General features: G+C 35.7%; 1 protein-coding gene across 5 annotated transcripts in view; it reads right to left on the bottom strand.

Annotated features, from left to right (window-relative positions):
* The window catches only part of SPOCK3 (SPARC (osteonectin), cwcv and kazal like domains proteoglycan 3), a 213,243-nt gene that overhangs the window by 12,841 nt on the left and 184,523 nt on the right, over positions 1-15,879 (bottom strand). For 4 of the 5 annotated variants that reach the window (XM_086463943.1, XM_086463944.1, XM_086463945.1 and 1 more), the window contains one exon: positions 9,374-9,493. The exons of the other annotated variant lie outside the window; for it this stretch is intronic. In XM_086463943.1, coding sequence (XP_086320069.1) covers positions 9,374-9,493 — 120 coding nt within the window. The remainder of the gene's footprint in view (positions 1-9,373; positions 9,494-15,879) is intronic. 5 annotated transcript variants of the gene reach the window in all.

Below are 15,879 nucleotides of genomic sequence, written 5' to 3'. Positions count from 1 at the left end.
TTAAATTAAAATTTATGGTCCACAATGTGAGCTGGAAAAGCTCACATCATTAAGTACTTTGTATTTTAGGACACTAGAAGCTAATGTTACATATTTAATACACTCTACTATGGAAGCCAGAAAAAAACCCAAACACCTGTTCATTTTCTTTCTCTCAGTCAGTTTCAAATTTTACTCTAAAAAGAAATAAATTTATCTGAAGAACAGTGAAAGACAACTGACCACTTCAAAGGTTTTATGCATCACCAAATTATGGTTGGAATGATATTATATATCTGCAGAAGATTTTATCCCTATATTTTTCTTGATTCCCTTAACTAGCATAAGCCTGTGAATTGAGTTCATCCTCTAATCCCGTTCCCCAATCTTTTCTCACTTCTTCCTATACAGCTTTTAGATTGTTTTTTTTAAAAGCATGTCTAATAGTGATGTCCCACTGCATTTTATCTATTATTTTTGTCCTAGTTAAGGACAGAGCTTGAAATTAAAACATTTGCATTGGAGTCAGCAATATCATTAAAACCCAGATGATTTTATTACAAATCACGGATATCAACAGGAAAGCACCAGAAAAATGTCATTATGTTCTAATATTTTCTATAAATCCAGATAAAGTTCAATATATAGTTTAATATTTAAATATAGTTTGAAGTCTGATATTTATGATCAACACTTCCTAATAAACAAACAGGAATATAACTGACACATCAAAATTAATAAATCTACTTCAAACAATTAACATTTAACATAAGAAACTTTTTTTTTGCTATTTCTAAGCCTGAAAAATAAAGTTTACATATATTGAAGCGGTCATAACCTATCTGTTAAATAGCATCATACACCAGAGAAAAAGGACTGTGTGTCATGGGGTCTTGCTTTCTACTAAGTAACTGTTTGATGTAGCAATTTCAAAAACTAATTACGCTTTACATTGAAAGTGGTTTATGTTTTTTTTTTCACATTTGCTTCTGAAGTAGTCTGTATTTTTACTTACAGCCAGTTATATTTGTTGTTGTTTTTACTATTTTTTTTAGTTCTTTCTCTTCTCTGGTATTTAAAATTTTAGTGTTTCAAATGGAGAAAATCACATCTGTCCTTAAGTTTTCATTTGATTTGTTTCACCAAGCCAAACTCTTTCATGACCATCAGTCACTGCAGTATAGCATGTCTGAAATCTAGGTCAAATATTAGTTTAGGCAAAATAAATAAAAATGGCTAAAGTATTTCAGAGGTTAAGACAGGCACTTGTTGACAGAGACAGAAGCAGCTGTGATCTAAAATGGAGCAGTCCACCTCCTCCAGAACTGCTCCACCATATAAAGATCATCACCTCAGTTCCATGTTCACATAATAAACACATAAGAAATTACTGTGGTAAAGTTCTTGGTTCAATTTTAAAGAACCTTTAAGGAACTGTCCAAACTTAAGGCTATCAGAAGTGCTTTCTCTCTGCAATTAATGTATTCCTTTACTGTAATATTGATTAAATAATACAGGTGTCAGTCTTGAAGGCAATACACTTGAGAAAAAGTGTCAGGAAAGCACTTAGGTACATACTTAGAGTTTAAAACATCTGCTAATGTGGTTTGACACATGAGGTGATACAGAACTAAGAATCACAACCTAGGCAACCAGAACTAGGAAATTAATTGCCCAAATCACAGACTACCTATAGTCTCACTTTGAGTTCTTACATATTTTTCACAGTTGTGACAGAAAAACAAAAAGCAGAAACTAAAGGGGGGAAACTGGTATAGTTGAAGGATAGTAATGTATTCTTGATGATTAAGTACCAGGACATTATACTGAGGAGAACAAAAATTGCTGCTCAGATGTCTAAATTACAAAAGATTTTCTCTCATTTTAACCAGTTATTTGAAATCTATTTCCATATACCAGAATGAAATGAGCTTTTATGCAGCTATTTCTGAACACTGTCTACAAAAACATGAAGTACCAGCCTAAGCTCTTCAGCCAAAACAATCCCAAGGGAAATACTGAGAAATACATCCCTCCTCCATGGCTTACATGCTAGCATTCAAAACATTTCCTCCAAAGGAAGCAAAAGAAATGCTCCTGTGTTTCTGATTATTTCTCAGGGAAGAATTTAAACTCTTAGTAAATATAATCTGCTTTTCAAGGTAAAACTATTGTTTGCCTGCTCATTAAGCTCATAAGTAATAAATCCTTGTGTACATTAAGGAAGATAGCTTCTGAGGTTCCACAGAAATCAAAACAGCATACATTCATATGGCTTACATATTGCATTATAGAAAGATTGTTTATCTGCCAAGAAAAGTGAACTGCATGATTTTTTCCCATACCAGTACACTGTCCAGTACAATAAAAGACATTGACAAATCATACATGTGAGTAACCACACATGCACTCTGCTAGAGTCCTGACTGCCATCTAGACCGTGGCTTTTACTTGTTCAGTGTGTGAGCTGCATAGCAAAAAGGTTTTCACTTGTGATGGATTTGTCTAATATTTTGGCTATCAGAAAATCTTCAGTTAACAGCATCTCACAGCTGAAGCCTACCATGCACAAGCTGGGACAGGTTTTCATTCCTACTGTAGTAAGGTAGGACAGACCTGAGCAGGAAGGACTAAAGAGAGGACTAAGAAGATGTGAATGCTTTCTGTTGTATTTCCTGTTCACAGGAAGCGAGACTCATCTGGCTCCATACTAGCCCAAGAAGGAGATAGCATTAGGCATAACATTCTCTGCCACCTGTCTAAAGTTGTCATATATTCCTGCTCACTATAATTACACAGACAGGAAGGGAGTCTGTGTTAGGGCAAGATATGAGGAAGGTATCAAAAGTCTTACGCTAAACCTAGGATAACTAACTCTCATTTTACAACAAAAGGTACAAAGGAAAGAAATAATTCACAGCTGCAATGTCCCTTAAACAACTGTGAAAGTTTGCATCCTGAAGTCTCTCCTTTTCCAGAAAGTGTTTTAGAGAATTTTATATGGAGGTGCGAAAAAAACCCATACCAATCAAGATGAATCCTATTGCTGCCAGTTTCCTAATAGATTGACAGTGCAGACGAAATGTATTCTATGGGGCACCAGATTGACCATTTTATGAATAGGAGTGACTGTTAAGGAAAAGTAGAAGATACTTAAAGAAGGAGAAATAAAATAAAATGATACAAAAAACTTCCATGTGTGTGTCATTGTGTATAAGGATAATTCTGTACAAAGACTGAATCAAAACAAGCTTCAGTCAACAATACTGATTTAGTTAATTCGAAGTAATTAAAAGTACTTAATTTTAAGTAAAGATGGATTAATTTAAAATTCCTGCTCAGAATTACTTCAAGGCTGGATTTCTTCTAAACTCTTACTTTAAGGATGTCTGGGCTTACGCTAATCCGACACATTCAGAAAGACATTAGAAGAGCCTTTTCTTTATAGCAAACTAGAACTATGGTTCAGGTTGCCAGCCTGTACAACTTTGCAGTACAGCTTAAAGGACATTTTCTGAGATAATCTCAGGAAGTAGCCAAATTCTCGGGCAGTCAGCATTTTCAGGACATCAAAAATGATGTTTAAAAATGGCAATTCTTCTTATCTCTTACAAATATACAATAACTGTATGGGAGACTACTGACAGGAGTAAGCAAAAACTTGTTCTGCTTACAAGTGCTGGTTGTACATCAGGATTTCCAAATATGCTTCAGCAATGAAAATCAGGGAAATTTAATTTATCTCTGCACAATCTCAGCTGTGTCTCCTCATTGATAAGGAACTTATAACAGTCAGAATGAAGTAAAAACCTCCAAGCAAAGATCTGAAATTCTTAATTTTATTTACACTTTTCTATACAAATTTTTTTTTTTTTTTTTTTCCGCTGCAAGTTTGTAAGGGTATTTGGCAATTTTAGTGTAATACAATCTCACCACGCTCATTCTAAACAAGCCAATTATAAATAATTTTCTTTTGGATTTCTTGTATTTTTCTGTTATTTTCAAAATTATTAGTGTATTAGATTAAATAATCATATTATTCCCAAGCCATAAGAATATTCTCTATTACTTTGGCCTCTGGTATTTCATCTTCTAACATGACAAGATGCACAAGTATTCTTCAGAAACAGACTGTCTGTTAGCAGAAATATTTGTGGGACTATATGGTATTTTTGTGCTTTGCATTTGATGCATTAATTCCCCAGAGTTCTGTCACACAAAATTAATACCTAAACAGAACAAATACTTTAGAAGACTTTAAACAGGTACGTAAAATTTCACCTTATTTTTCAACTCCTTATTTCCCCATCCACAAGGGAATAATAATGAGAGTATTCATATAGTATGGGCATTAAGTATCCTTTTCCCCTTTGTGTCATCTATTTGGACCATAAATGGCCTGAGGACAATATTTAGTGTTTATATAGCATTTATAGTAATGATACTTCTAGATATATGCAATCGGAATACACCTGGACACAAAAGGGATTTTGGAAATAAAATCCTATTTAACTATTTGAAATATTCTAGACTGCATTCCAAATAAGATTCAGCTTTGGAAAACAGTGTCAGTTAAACAAAACGATGTAACTCTTGTACAAACAGAACAATTTAGGCACCTTTTATTTTTAACTTGTTATCAGCTTATTGATGGCTCTAGCAGAACAACTTGAACACTATTGTTTGGTTTGTTTGGAAATAATATTAATGATTGTATGGATCAATGTGGATTGTTTAATAACTGGAAGATCTCTGAAAATCACCACCAAGGAAGTATAAACTTGCACCGCATCTACCTTGGTCAGAAGGACTGTGCCCAAGCCTTTTAATAAACCCTGTCCAGAGTGCCACCAAAGAGACTGAAATATGAAAAATCCTAAATGCAAACAGACAACCAGAAAGGATGTCAGAAACTGCTTTTTTAAATGCAGAATGGTTTTTCATAGAGGAAGGAGCTTTGTGACAAGAATAAAGGACAGCCTGGGGGAAAGGGTGCCAAAACAGATTTTTAGCTCCCTGAGGGTAATGAGCAACTCCAGGGATCAGCTAGAATAATCAGGACTGAAAGGGGAAGTTGCATTCAGGTGGCTTTTTGTCATAGCTGTTTTTCTATACAGATCACCAAGTCTCACGGGCTAAGTATAAGGTTGTTATATATGTAAAAATGTCTTTGCAATATTTATTTCTAGGTGTAGCTCTCAGACACCCCCAAAATAGGGGCTGGACTCCCTGGTATACTTAAAATTAATGCACCTGATATCTTGGACCTACTATGACTTTGGAGATCAACTTTGAGGGATTTCATTAGGGACACTACTCGACAGCTCTTGAAGAACAGTTTTAAGACTTTCTTAACGGTATTAGAAAAGACATTACTATGTTGAAAGGTTATAATTATTTTTGTTTCTTTGTGTGTTTACAGGGACAAAGTAACCTAATATTTTCTTTCTAAACCACAGACATGTTAGTTTCTCATAAGATGCAGTATCTTTTGCTGCCTGAGCAAAATGAGAAATTTTGAAGCTCAGAAATGTACATACCAGAAAAACCATATAGTTGCACTCCTGAGAACAGTTTTTAAACAATTTTTGCATTCCCAAATCCACAAATGAAAGAAAACTACTGCCGATTATATATTCATTCAATCACTTTCTGTCTATAGATGGACCGCCTTTTTGCAATAGTCTGTCAAATCAATTCAAATGAAGTAAATATTGGCTATTTATAAAATCGAGTAAATATTGCGCAAATAGGATCTTTGATACTTGAAAGCAAATTTTTTCACAACTAGATATATGCAATTTGAGTAACTGCCCACAGTATGAAAACATTAGACTCTAAACATTGACCGTTCAAATGTTTTTGTAAAACACTGTGCATTTTGTCAAAATTTCTCTTTTAAAGAGAAAAAGAAAAGAAGAAAAGATAGGACAAACTGAGTGTCTTACATGTAATAATTTTCTACAATTCTGTTTGCTTTGTTTTAGTAAAAAGAAAATAAACACACCAAAGCCTATCATCAAATTTCCTAGCATTCCTATAACATAGCAAACTTTTCACCATTCTTGTAACAATGCTACCTCTATTTTAAGATTGATGAGGTTAAATTCTTTGAAACAGAAAATCTAATTTAAAACCAGCATAGTAATCAATTAATATTTTATACAACATCCCAGCTGTTTAAGATTAATTTTTGGCACCATGTTGCAAGTCTAAGTCAAACTTTTCTGACACAACCATATTCACAGGGAATTTAGTCAGTACTAGAATGAAAACAGATTTTTCCACACAGATTCTATTTCCTTACCTGTTGATGAAAAAAAGCCCTGAAAAGACTATTCTTAGCCATCCAAATCAACAACTGATTCTGTCTCAGAAAACTGGCAGAGTAGGATACAGTCTAACTTGTGCCTACAATTTCAGATACCTTCTAAAGTAAGTGCGAATTCTTTATACTGTCAAAGGAAAGAACTTCATGCCTTTGAAGGCTTCCAAAAGGAAATTATGAAAACTGGGCCAGAAATACATTTTTTCCACCTCAATTGGAACAATTGTATTTGTAGAGAAGATCCTCATCTGAAGGCTTTTAAAGGCAAAGATCCCCTTACTATCTTAGGTTAGGTGGGAAAGATCTCACAGACCCTAAAACTTTCGAGGAAACTAATTAGAATGGGACAATAACATTTTCTGCGGAAGAGGTCCTCACGCTCGTAGATCTCACAGACCAAAGTGCTTCATGCAATTGAATAACCTGTTCTAAAAATACCTACATATATCTAAATAAAAATATCTATGCATATTTAAAAATATCTGAGGTAACTGGCGGATGAAGTCGCAAAGCCACTGCCCATCATATTTGAGAAGCTGTGGCAGTCTGGCAAAGTTTCCACTGACTGGAAAAGGGGAAACATAACCTCCACTTTTAAAAATGGAAAAATGGAAGACCCGAGAAACTATAGGCCAGTCAGTCTCACCTCTGTGCCCAGCAAGATCATGGAGCAGATTCTCCTGGAAAGTGTGCTAGGGTACATGGAAAATAAGGAGGTGATTGGTGACAGCCAACACAGCTCCACTAAAGGCAAACTGTGCCTGAACAAATTTGGTGGCCTTCTACGATTGGGTTATAGTGATGGTAGATAAGGGAAGAGCAACTCATGTCATCTACCTGTATTTGTGCATGGCATTCAACACTGTCCCGCACAACATCCACATCTCTAAACTGGAGAGACAGGGGTTTGACAAACGGGCCCCCGGTGGATCATGAATTGGCTGGATGGTCGCATTCAAAGAGCCACGGTCAACAGCTCGACGTCCAAGCAGAGACCAGTGATGAGTGGCATCTCTGAGGGGTCGGTCTGGGACCAGTGGTGTTTAACATCTTTGTCGATGACATGGACAGCGGGATCAATTGCACCCTCAGCAAGTTTGCCAATGACACCAAAGTGTGTGGTGCAGTTGACATGCTGGAGGAAAGGGAGGCCACCCAGAGGGACCTTGACAGGCTGGAGAGGTGGGCCTGTGCAAACCTCATGAAGTTAAAGAAGTGCAAGGTCCTGCACCTGGGTCAGGGCAATCCCAAGAACAGCTACAGGCTGGGCGATGAGTGGATGGAGAGCAGCCCTGCGGAGAAGGACTGTGGGTGTGGGTGGATGAAAAACTGAACATGAGCCAGCAATGTGCGCTCACAGCCGAGAAAGCCAATCGCATTCAGGGCTGCATGAAAAGAAGCGTGGTCAGCAGGTCGAGGGAGGGGATTCTCCCCCTCTACTTTGCTCTGGTGAGACCCCATCTGAAATTCGAAGTATTAATTATGAACTCTACATTCCTGTATTACATAGAATCCAATTACTTGAAACACTGACTTTTTATTTACGTATGCTGTAGTACTTGACAGCTGTACAGTTGCAACTTTCATCATTGCTCAAATTTCTTTTCGAACTTCTACTGTATTATCAGTGTTCTCAACAGCTGTGCTGCATTTTTGACCTTACCTATTCAGTGTTACCCTCAACAAAGTGAGTATTTAGCAAGAAGCAGAAACTTATGCAATGTTTCAGCTGACTGTTACCTAAGCGATGTGCTAACACTAGCTATATTAAAATACATTTTATTTATTACTGTAAAATAAATACTTACTGAAGAGCTGCAAAATTTGTATTTCTGTTGTTTTCATTAGTGAATGAGAAGCAGATCACATGCCAGTTATGGGCACCAACCAGAAGGTAAATTAGAAATGTAAGTTCTTAAATGTGGGGTTTTTTTCCAATATCAATAAAAAGTGGCATTACTGTATTATCACCTGACCTCAGAAACATTTTTTCTCCATGTTAAGAGAAGCATTCCCAGATAGCACAGAATGATCTATAATTTGTTGTTTTACAGAATTATTCTTATTTCCTTAGCACAAAAAGTCTCACAAAGACATAACATTTCCAATTAAATGAAATAAATGGATTTCTTGAAAAAAGAAAAAGGAATGGTACAAACAGCAATCAAACAAAAGCTAAAAAAAAAAAAAAATCCCAGATACTTAATAATTTAATAACGAAGGAACTAAGGTAAGCAGCCAGTGGTGGCCAAGTTCTGTGAAACATACTCTGGAGGAATTGATAGTTTGCTCTTCATATTAATGAAAGGTAGAGTTTTACGGCTTATGAAAACTAATTTGACTCTCCTTCACAGTAGGACATCACTCTTGAAACTATTATTGCACACTTCAATTGCTTTTTAAATAAGGCCTTTGATAATTACATTTTAAAACTTTACTACTCTCCACAACAAAAAAAAAAACTATTTAAACACTTGAGGGGGTTAAAATCAAATTATGCCCCTACTGTTCCCACTTCATTAGTACTCCTGAGTCTTCTACAATCTGAAGTATATGCTTGAAATTTCCTTTTTACTTACAAGCTTCTTTTCCATGTGTTTTTCTGTACAGTGGCATCAACTAGCAATGATAGGTCACACATAATTACAGCTCCTGTACACTATTTCTTAGGGCTAGACATTTGGCAACTCATGTTTCTCTATGGAAAAGTTGCTCAAAATCCCTACTTGTCTCTTCTGGTTTGTCTCCTTATACAGGAGCTAATTATCAAGCTCTCTCAAACAGACAATCCGATAGCATTCACAAATGAAAGATTTGAGAATGGTAGCTGCCATACACTCTTACAAGCAAGAGTCCCGCTAAATAATATGTAAAGTGTAAAGAGAACATCCTATATCAGTACTAAGCTATAAGTAAGAAATTAACTTCAGAAAAGCACAAAGTAGTGGTTTTGTACACAAGCCTATTTAAAGCAAATGAAAATAAGACAAGTTTCTGCAATGGAAATACAAAAGTCCAGAAAAATAGCAAAGAGAACATCAAATAAGACAAGTAGAAATTTCTTACTGGTTCTTTCAGGCCTTTGAACAATCCTAGTCTTCTTATTCTGAATTCCACTTTCATGAAGTGCCTTGAACCAGTCTCTCAATCTGTTTGCAACCTCCCTGAATTCCAGGTCACTGCACACTGAAAAACAAAATGCAGAGCTGTTTAATATTTTTCTCCTCAGTGCTAAATAGAACTTTTCAAACTATGCTAAACATAGTTTGTAAATACAAAATAATATGAACAGTTTGTAAAATACAAAATAATATAAACAGTTTGTAAAATATAAAATAATATAAACATGTATATTCCACAGTGTTCTTTAGTTCATAAAGTTCAGTTTCATTACTTAGGTATACCTTCAAAACCCAATTAAGGTCCTCAGAAATAAATGCCTGATGGATAAAGCAATTATGGTATTATATATATCTAGAAATTAAAAACATCCTTTGCAAACCACTGCAAACTACTATAAACAGTACTAGCACAGATATTTTCTCATCTCATTGTAGATGAGACTGTATGGCAGAAACACCCATGACAGTCTTTCAGTTTCATTTCAACGTTCATTAAGGCAACAGCAATGAAAGCCCTACCAGAACAGTCTGGAGATGTGATTTAGACAGATAATGCAGGAACACCCAACTTGCTTTCCTATGCTGAAGCACAAAAAGTCGAAAAAGGTTTGACAGAGAAAGAGCTTCAAGGGTGTCCCAAAAGCTTATTTGATTGAATGTAGTTTTACAAGCCAACATTCGTGAGCACCTAACTGCAAAAACAGGCAACCAACCGTACAGCTGCTTGGTGACAGAAAGGGTGGCTTCGTTGACCAGAAACAGCAAAGGCAGAAAAAGCACGCAAGACCAAAGACAGCACCTGTAGCACTAAGAGCAGCAAATTAGTAGCAGGCTGGCTGAAGTGTTGTACAGTACTGGTAATAAGCACTGAAGCCAGCAGCAGAAGCAGATAATAGAAGCGTGATGAGGAGGCCTAGTCACATTCACTATTAAGCTGCTGGAGAAGACAGAGAAAAGGTGTGCTTGGGGCAAGCAGATAACCCTTCCAGAACTCTGTTTTCCCATTTCATGTATTTTAGAGAAGCTGAGAGAAGACAAGAGAAATAATATGATCTGGAAGATGACAAAAGCAGAAAATGCACTGGATGTATGCTTCCGTAGGTAACAAAATACCTTCCACTGCACTTGTCAATAGTTACCAGTTCCAAATCAGGATAGCTTTCCAGGTCTGGCAGTAACTGACTAAGGTACAATTTGAAGAGCTCGTATCTAAGTTAGCAGAGCTTCACAGTGACGTTCTTGAAAATAAATCTTCGGTTCAGCTTACTTTTCCTTTATTATACAGCAATCCATAGCATTTGGTGACATAGCCTTCAGCTCACCTTATTAAATTGAACAATACTGTGAAACACCTATTTGTATTTTAGAGTAAGATTGAAACTTCATTATGTCAACAACTATCAAAGTCTGTACAACAGGAGGCATGTAAGCATTTGTTTATTCATTCTTTGCTGAAGTCTCTCTGAGACTTTGACTCTCTCCATGAAAGACTTACGGCGCAATCTATACATATATTTGCATATATTATGAACTCACATTTTTATAAAACTTGTACTGTGCTCTTCTGTTGTTTATTAGAACAATTTTTTTTTTTTAATAATTCAACAGCAAACTTTGGAAATATTTTTGTTAAGGATATATGTGCATGTATGCTCAAAAATGTCATATCACAACAACTGGATGAAATTGGTCTCTTGAGCCAAGACTACACATCATAATTCAAACTCGTGGGATTTTATGTTTGCTACAATGACACCTTCCTTTACTAATCCTTGCACCAGCTGACAAGTCAGAATAAAGAATCAGATATTAACTTGGGACACCCTGCTCCTCTTTCTCCTCCCATGACAGGTCAAATAGAATAATATTGTTCCCTTCTCTAACTACCCTCCCTGGGTTAAGAGGAAGACATTTAGAACTGAATCAAAGGGTATGGAACACAGCACAATCGTGCGGGGTAGCTGACCTGCCATCTAACCACTTTGATTTATCTGTCCTGCACAATATTGTATAAACAGCACCACAGGTCCCAGAAACAACATAGCTACATTAATGTGGTGCACTGACCTTGCTATTTTAATCGACTTCTAACTTGTGTATACACAGTGGTACTGTGATTAACCTCTGATGCTGAGGTGACCTACTCAGAGCCAGCACATAAGCTCATTTACAGGCACATGCATATATCCATATATGCACACACGTATATAAAAAGGAGAACGTGAGGAAGTGCCAGCTACAAGTAAAAGCTTAGCTTGAATAGCATTAACAGAAGACGCACATGGCAGCTGCATGGTGGAGAGGATGTATGAATTCCTCCTCTCTGTAGAAGCAGCCAAATAGACACACTGAAGCTAATCATCTCCTAAGCTCATTAAGATGTAAAAACAAAGCACTAAGAAAATGAGATGGGGCCTCTTTGGCTATTAGGTGTAAGAATAAAGTAGAATTTGCTGTTTCTGCACCTGGTACTAGCCACTGTCATGCACAATACGACATAAAATGAATTGCATGTGAATTGCATTCCTTTCAAACTGGAAGGTACATATGGCACATTTTGGGCACCAGATACAGTCTATATCAGATCTCAGATTAGGGGCATTCTTGCAACTTCAACTCCTTATAACCCTTTTCTAAAACGTTGCTTGACAATTTAAATTATGGTTTTTATCTCAAAATAGAAAATGAGAAAATGGTAATAATTTCATGTAATGATTTTGATAACTTTATCATGGTAATAGATCACCTTAAAAAAAAAAAAAAATCAAGGCGATCCAAACCAAACCGATTAAAACTGTCATTTGCCTATTTTATACCCCGTAGCTACTCAAGTGCTGGAGTCAGCTCTCAAATATGGCAGGTAATTACATTTACTGTATTATTAATACAAACGCACAGCAAATTTTTGGTTCATGACATTTCTAATATGTTAGGTAAAAGTAGATGTCTTCTATATGTGAAATATACATGAGAGATGCAGCAGAACTACACTAATCCACACACTTAATAATTTACATGGACAAACTGTATTCTCGGCAAGGATTTAAAGCACGGGTTTATGACAATGTCTCATATTTCAACATGCAAGTGTCACAGTTTTTTATCCAAGAACATTTAGTCCATTTACTAGCATATCAGAAAAAGATTTAAATGGTAGAATCAGTCAGCAAATTAGAATTCTTGCCATGAAACTTTAATTTCCATTTAATTTCCATGGAGTGCTTAAAATATGTTAAAATTCTGAGTTCGCTAAATAACAACCAAACATGCAATGTAATTTTGACTGCTGATAAGCAAAATACACTGGATTTTTTTTTTTTCTGGTTCCCACTCCCCCACCCTTCTTTTTTTCCTTCTCTGTTTTGGAATTTTCCATTGAGAAATTTAAGTTTCACTTTTCATTATACTATTTTCCAGAATGCTTTTCAAGATCTAGCTATCCTAACATTAAAATAGCAGAATAAGAAGAAAAAAAAAATAATTAAGAATTTATTTTTCATTTTCTGGTTCCTGTTAGATGGTTTTGGTCAGGGCTACTTAAGGTAATTCCCCATCATCTGCTGTCAGTATTCATTCATTTCTGTGGTTACTCTTGCATACGGTCCTTTCTAAATACTCTGTCACATGCTATTGTTTGAAGCATTTCAGAAACATAAAATAATCTGATGAAAGTAATTAAGTTTTTTGTATGTGATTACTGGGGAAAAAAGCCAGTACTTATTAGAACATGATATTTTATACTGGAAAATGACAAAACAGAAAAGAGATTTACGTAAGTATGTAAGAACACAGGGTATTAGTAGTGGCAAACAGACCCTTAAAGTAGTACAGCTATTCTATAGTTAGAGATTAGCATCTCAGCACCTTTGGGCAAAGACCTCCCATTTCCTAGGTTATTAGGTACAATGTGCTTGAACTACCTTAAGCCATGGCAGTGGCAGGAAAGCTGCACTCACTACCCTGTCAGGTAACACAGAAGCAGAGGACTAGTGGCTTGACAGAGGAATTTTCTCAAAGGAAAAGATTGAATCTTGTGACAGTTCCCAAAGGTAAATCAGGTAGTAAAACCCCAGTTTGGTCCTCTCTCTAAACAGACGTGAGCCAAAACTTGACAGAAAACAACCACCACATACACTTCTTTCTTCACACACAATGGTGTTACAATATATTTTATGTAAGTAGCAGTTCATGTGGCATCTAGAAAGTCAACTTCTTAACATCAAATTTGCATAATATTTTCTTAATTAAAATTATGCATTTGTATGAATTAGAAAAGCTCTAAAATCATAGTTTTTTCAAGTTTGGGGTTAAACATGAATATATTTACTGCTTCAAATATTGTACTTCTAAATATACTATGATTGGTACTTCAAAGATATTCCAAATAAATTTAATTAGTATTAACGCAGTACATGAAACAGGCCACCTTGCATGAACCTGTTTCCACATTAAGTTATAAACATATAAAACCAGAAATTGCGTATTAGCTTTTTTGTGTGTTCTTACATCAGGAAAATAATCTGGAAGTTGCTCTACATCTGTCATACATATACATAGCAACTTACAAAACTGAATATAACACTAATGTTATATGGTAGAAGCCATATTTTACAAATTTCCATTAAAGTGTTTTTTGTATGGTATGTATGAATAGCTAAAAGCAAATTCCAGGGACAATTCAAGACAAGTGTTATTCTTTAACAGCTTTTTGTACAACTGAACTACAGTTCAAACTTATTCATAAGAACAGGGGCTACCATAAGCTAATGTGTCATGCATATTGCTTGTTTTAATGTTGATTCAAACCTTAACTTAGTTTTTATTTGGATCAATCTGATCAGACCACTCACCATCCCACAACATGTGTAAATCAGCACATTGAGCAGTCATTCTCAAGTTATGAAAACAGCATAATTTCTGGCTTACAGTGCAAGAATCATACTCAGGTACAGTCTAGGGGGAAATTTTGCCTTAAGAACTTGTATATGTAGTGCAAACTTCAAGTAGACTATTGAATAATAAATATGGCCTAAAATTAGCTATGTTTCTCTATCAATCTGCTGAACAGAGCTGTCTCAAGTCTTATCATGTTGCAAAATGTCCAATTTTTTAAAAAAAATCTCTTTTCAGGAAGAAAATATTTTTGGTGACAGAAGAAAAAAAAAATTGGGGGAAAGTAAGTCTGGGAAGTAGCACAAGAACTTTGGGGAAGTGGTGATGGGCCAGTCAGCTTTAACATTAAGCTGACAGGTTAAATGCGATGTGGGAAGGATTTACTGTTTTGAGCCTTTTGGATAAACTCTTCTTTCCTTTTCTCTTCCTTCCTAAAAATATCCTCTTCTTACTGCTTTGCCTCTCAATTTCCTATGCTTCCTGCCCTGGAAAAGGAAGGGACCAATGGCTGGATGACATGCAGCCACTGTAAGAAGTAGGTGTGGGACAGGATGCAGCTTTCTGTTCCTATTTCCATCCCTGTCTCAGGTACATATTGTTTATTGTTTCAGTAGCTGTCACTGGCACTGCTTTTGATTCACTACCTTATCTCTTCCATGGGAGTGACAGAGACATCTCCAGAGAAACTGTGGGATGGGCTATTCCAGCTAGGATCCTGCTCCCGCTGCCGCCTGCACCCCAGTCTCTTCCTTCTTTTACCAATACCTTGAATTGGGCTTGTACAGTAGTAGACTGATCACAATACAATGGTGTTACATTGTGCATCAGCCAAGGGTAAGATCATTTACTCTATTAAACATCTTACAATTTTGGTGAACCAGATAGCAGGTAATACAATTCATATCTGAAATTATTTGAAAATTATTTGGAAATGAAAATATTCTCTGCTTAAACTTCAGGAAGCATCAAACTTCCATAGCACAAAAGAAAGAAAAGATGATAAAACATAATATACGAAGTTCAGGTTACTTAACAGTCAATTCATCATCAAAAGAATACATGTGATAAATGTTACTGTATTACTTAAGAAGCATAAAGCAAGCAGAGTTGATCAAAAGTTAGAGAAACCTACCACCATTTTTTCATAGGATTTTAGTTAGCAAATTCATTTATGAAAAAAACACATACTTAGAGGATACCCAGCAATGACTTCTTTGTACCTGAGTCACTACAGACAGGCAAGTTTTTGGTAACAAGAGACATTTCTGCCCACACAAAATGTGAGTATAGGCTAATTGCTCACACCTTCAGTCCGGCAAAAAAAAAAAAACGCTGCATATATAGATGTAATCCTAAAAACTGCACTGATTTTTGCCACATATATCAGCGCCTATGAACATATGTGATTAAAATTTCTAGAAAATAACAGAATTTGTTAGGTCATTCAAAGAATAAAAAATGGTGTTGCTTAGATATTAATTTGTAATCAGCAATATGAGCATTTCTAGATCAAAACAGTATACAGATTCCATATTACTACTTAATATAATATTATAT

This window comes from Leptosomus discolor, chromosome 4 (genome assembly GCF_034619465.1).
Source record: "Leptosomus discolor isolate bLepDis1 chromosome 4, bLepDis1.hap2, whole genome shotgun sequence".
Taxonomy (NCBI): Eukaryota; Metazoa; Chordata; class Aves; order Leptosomiformes; family Leptosomidae; genus Leptosomus; species Leptosomus discolor.
The sequence above is the reverse complement of the archived record's forward strand: the minus strand, read 5'-3'. Positions and strand labels throughout refer to the sequence as shown.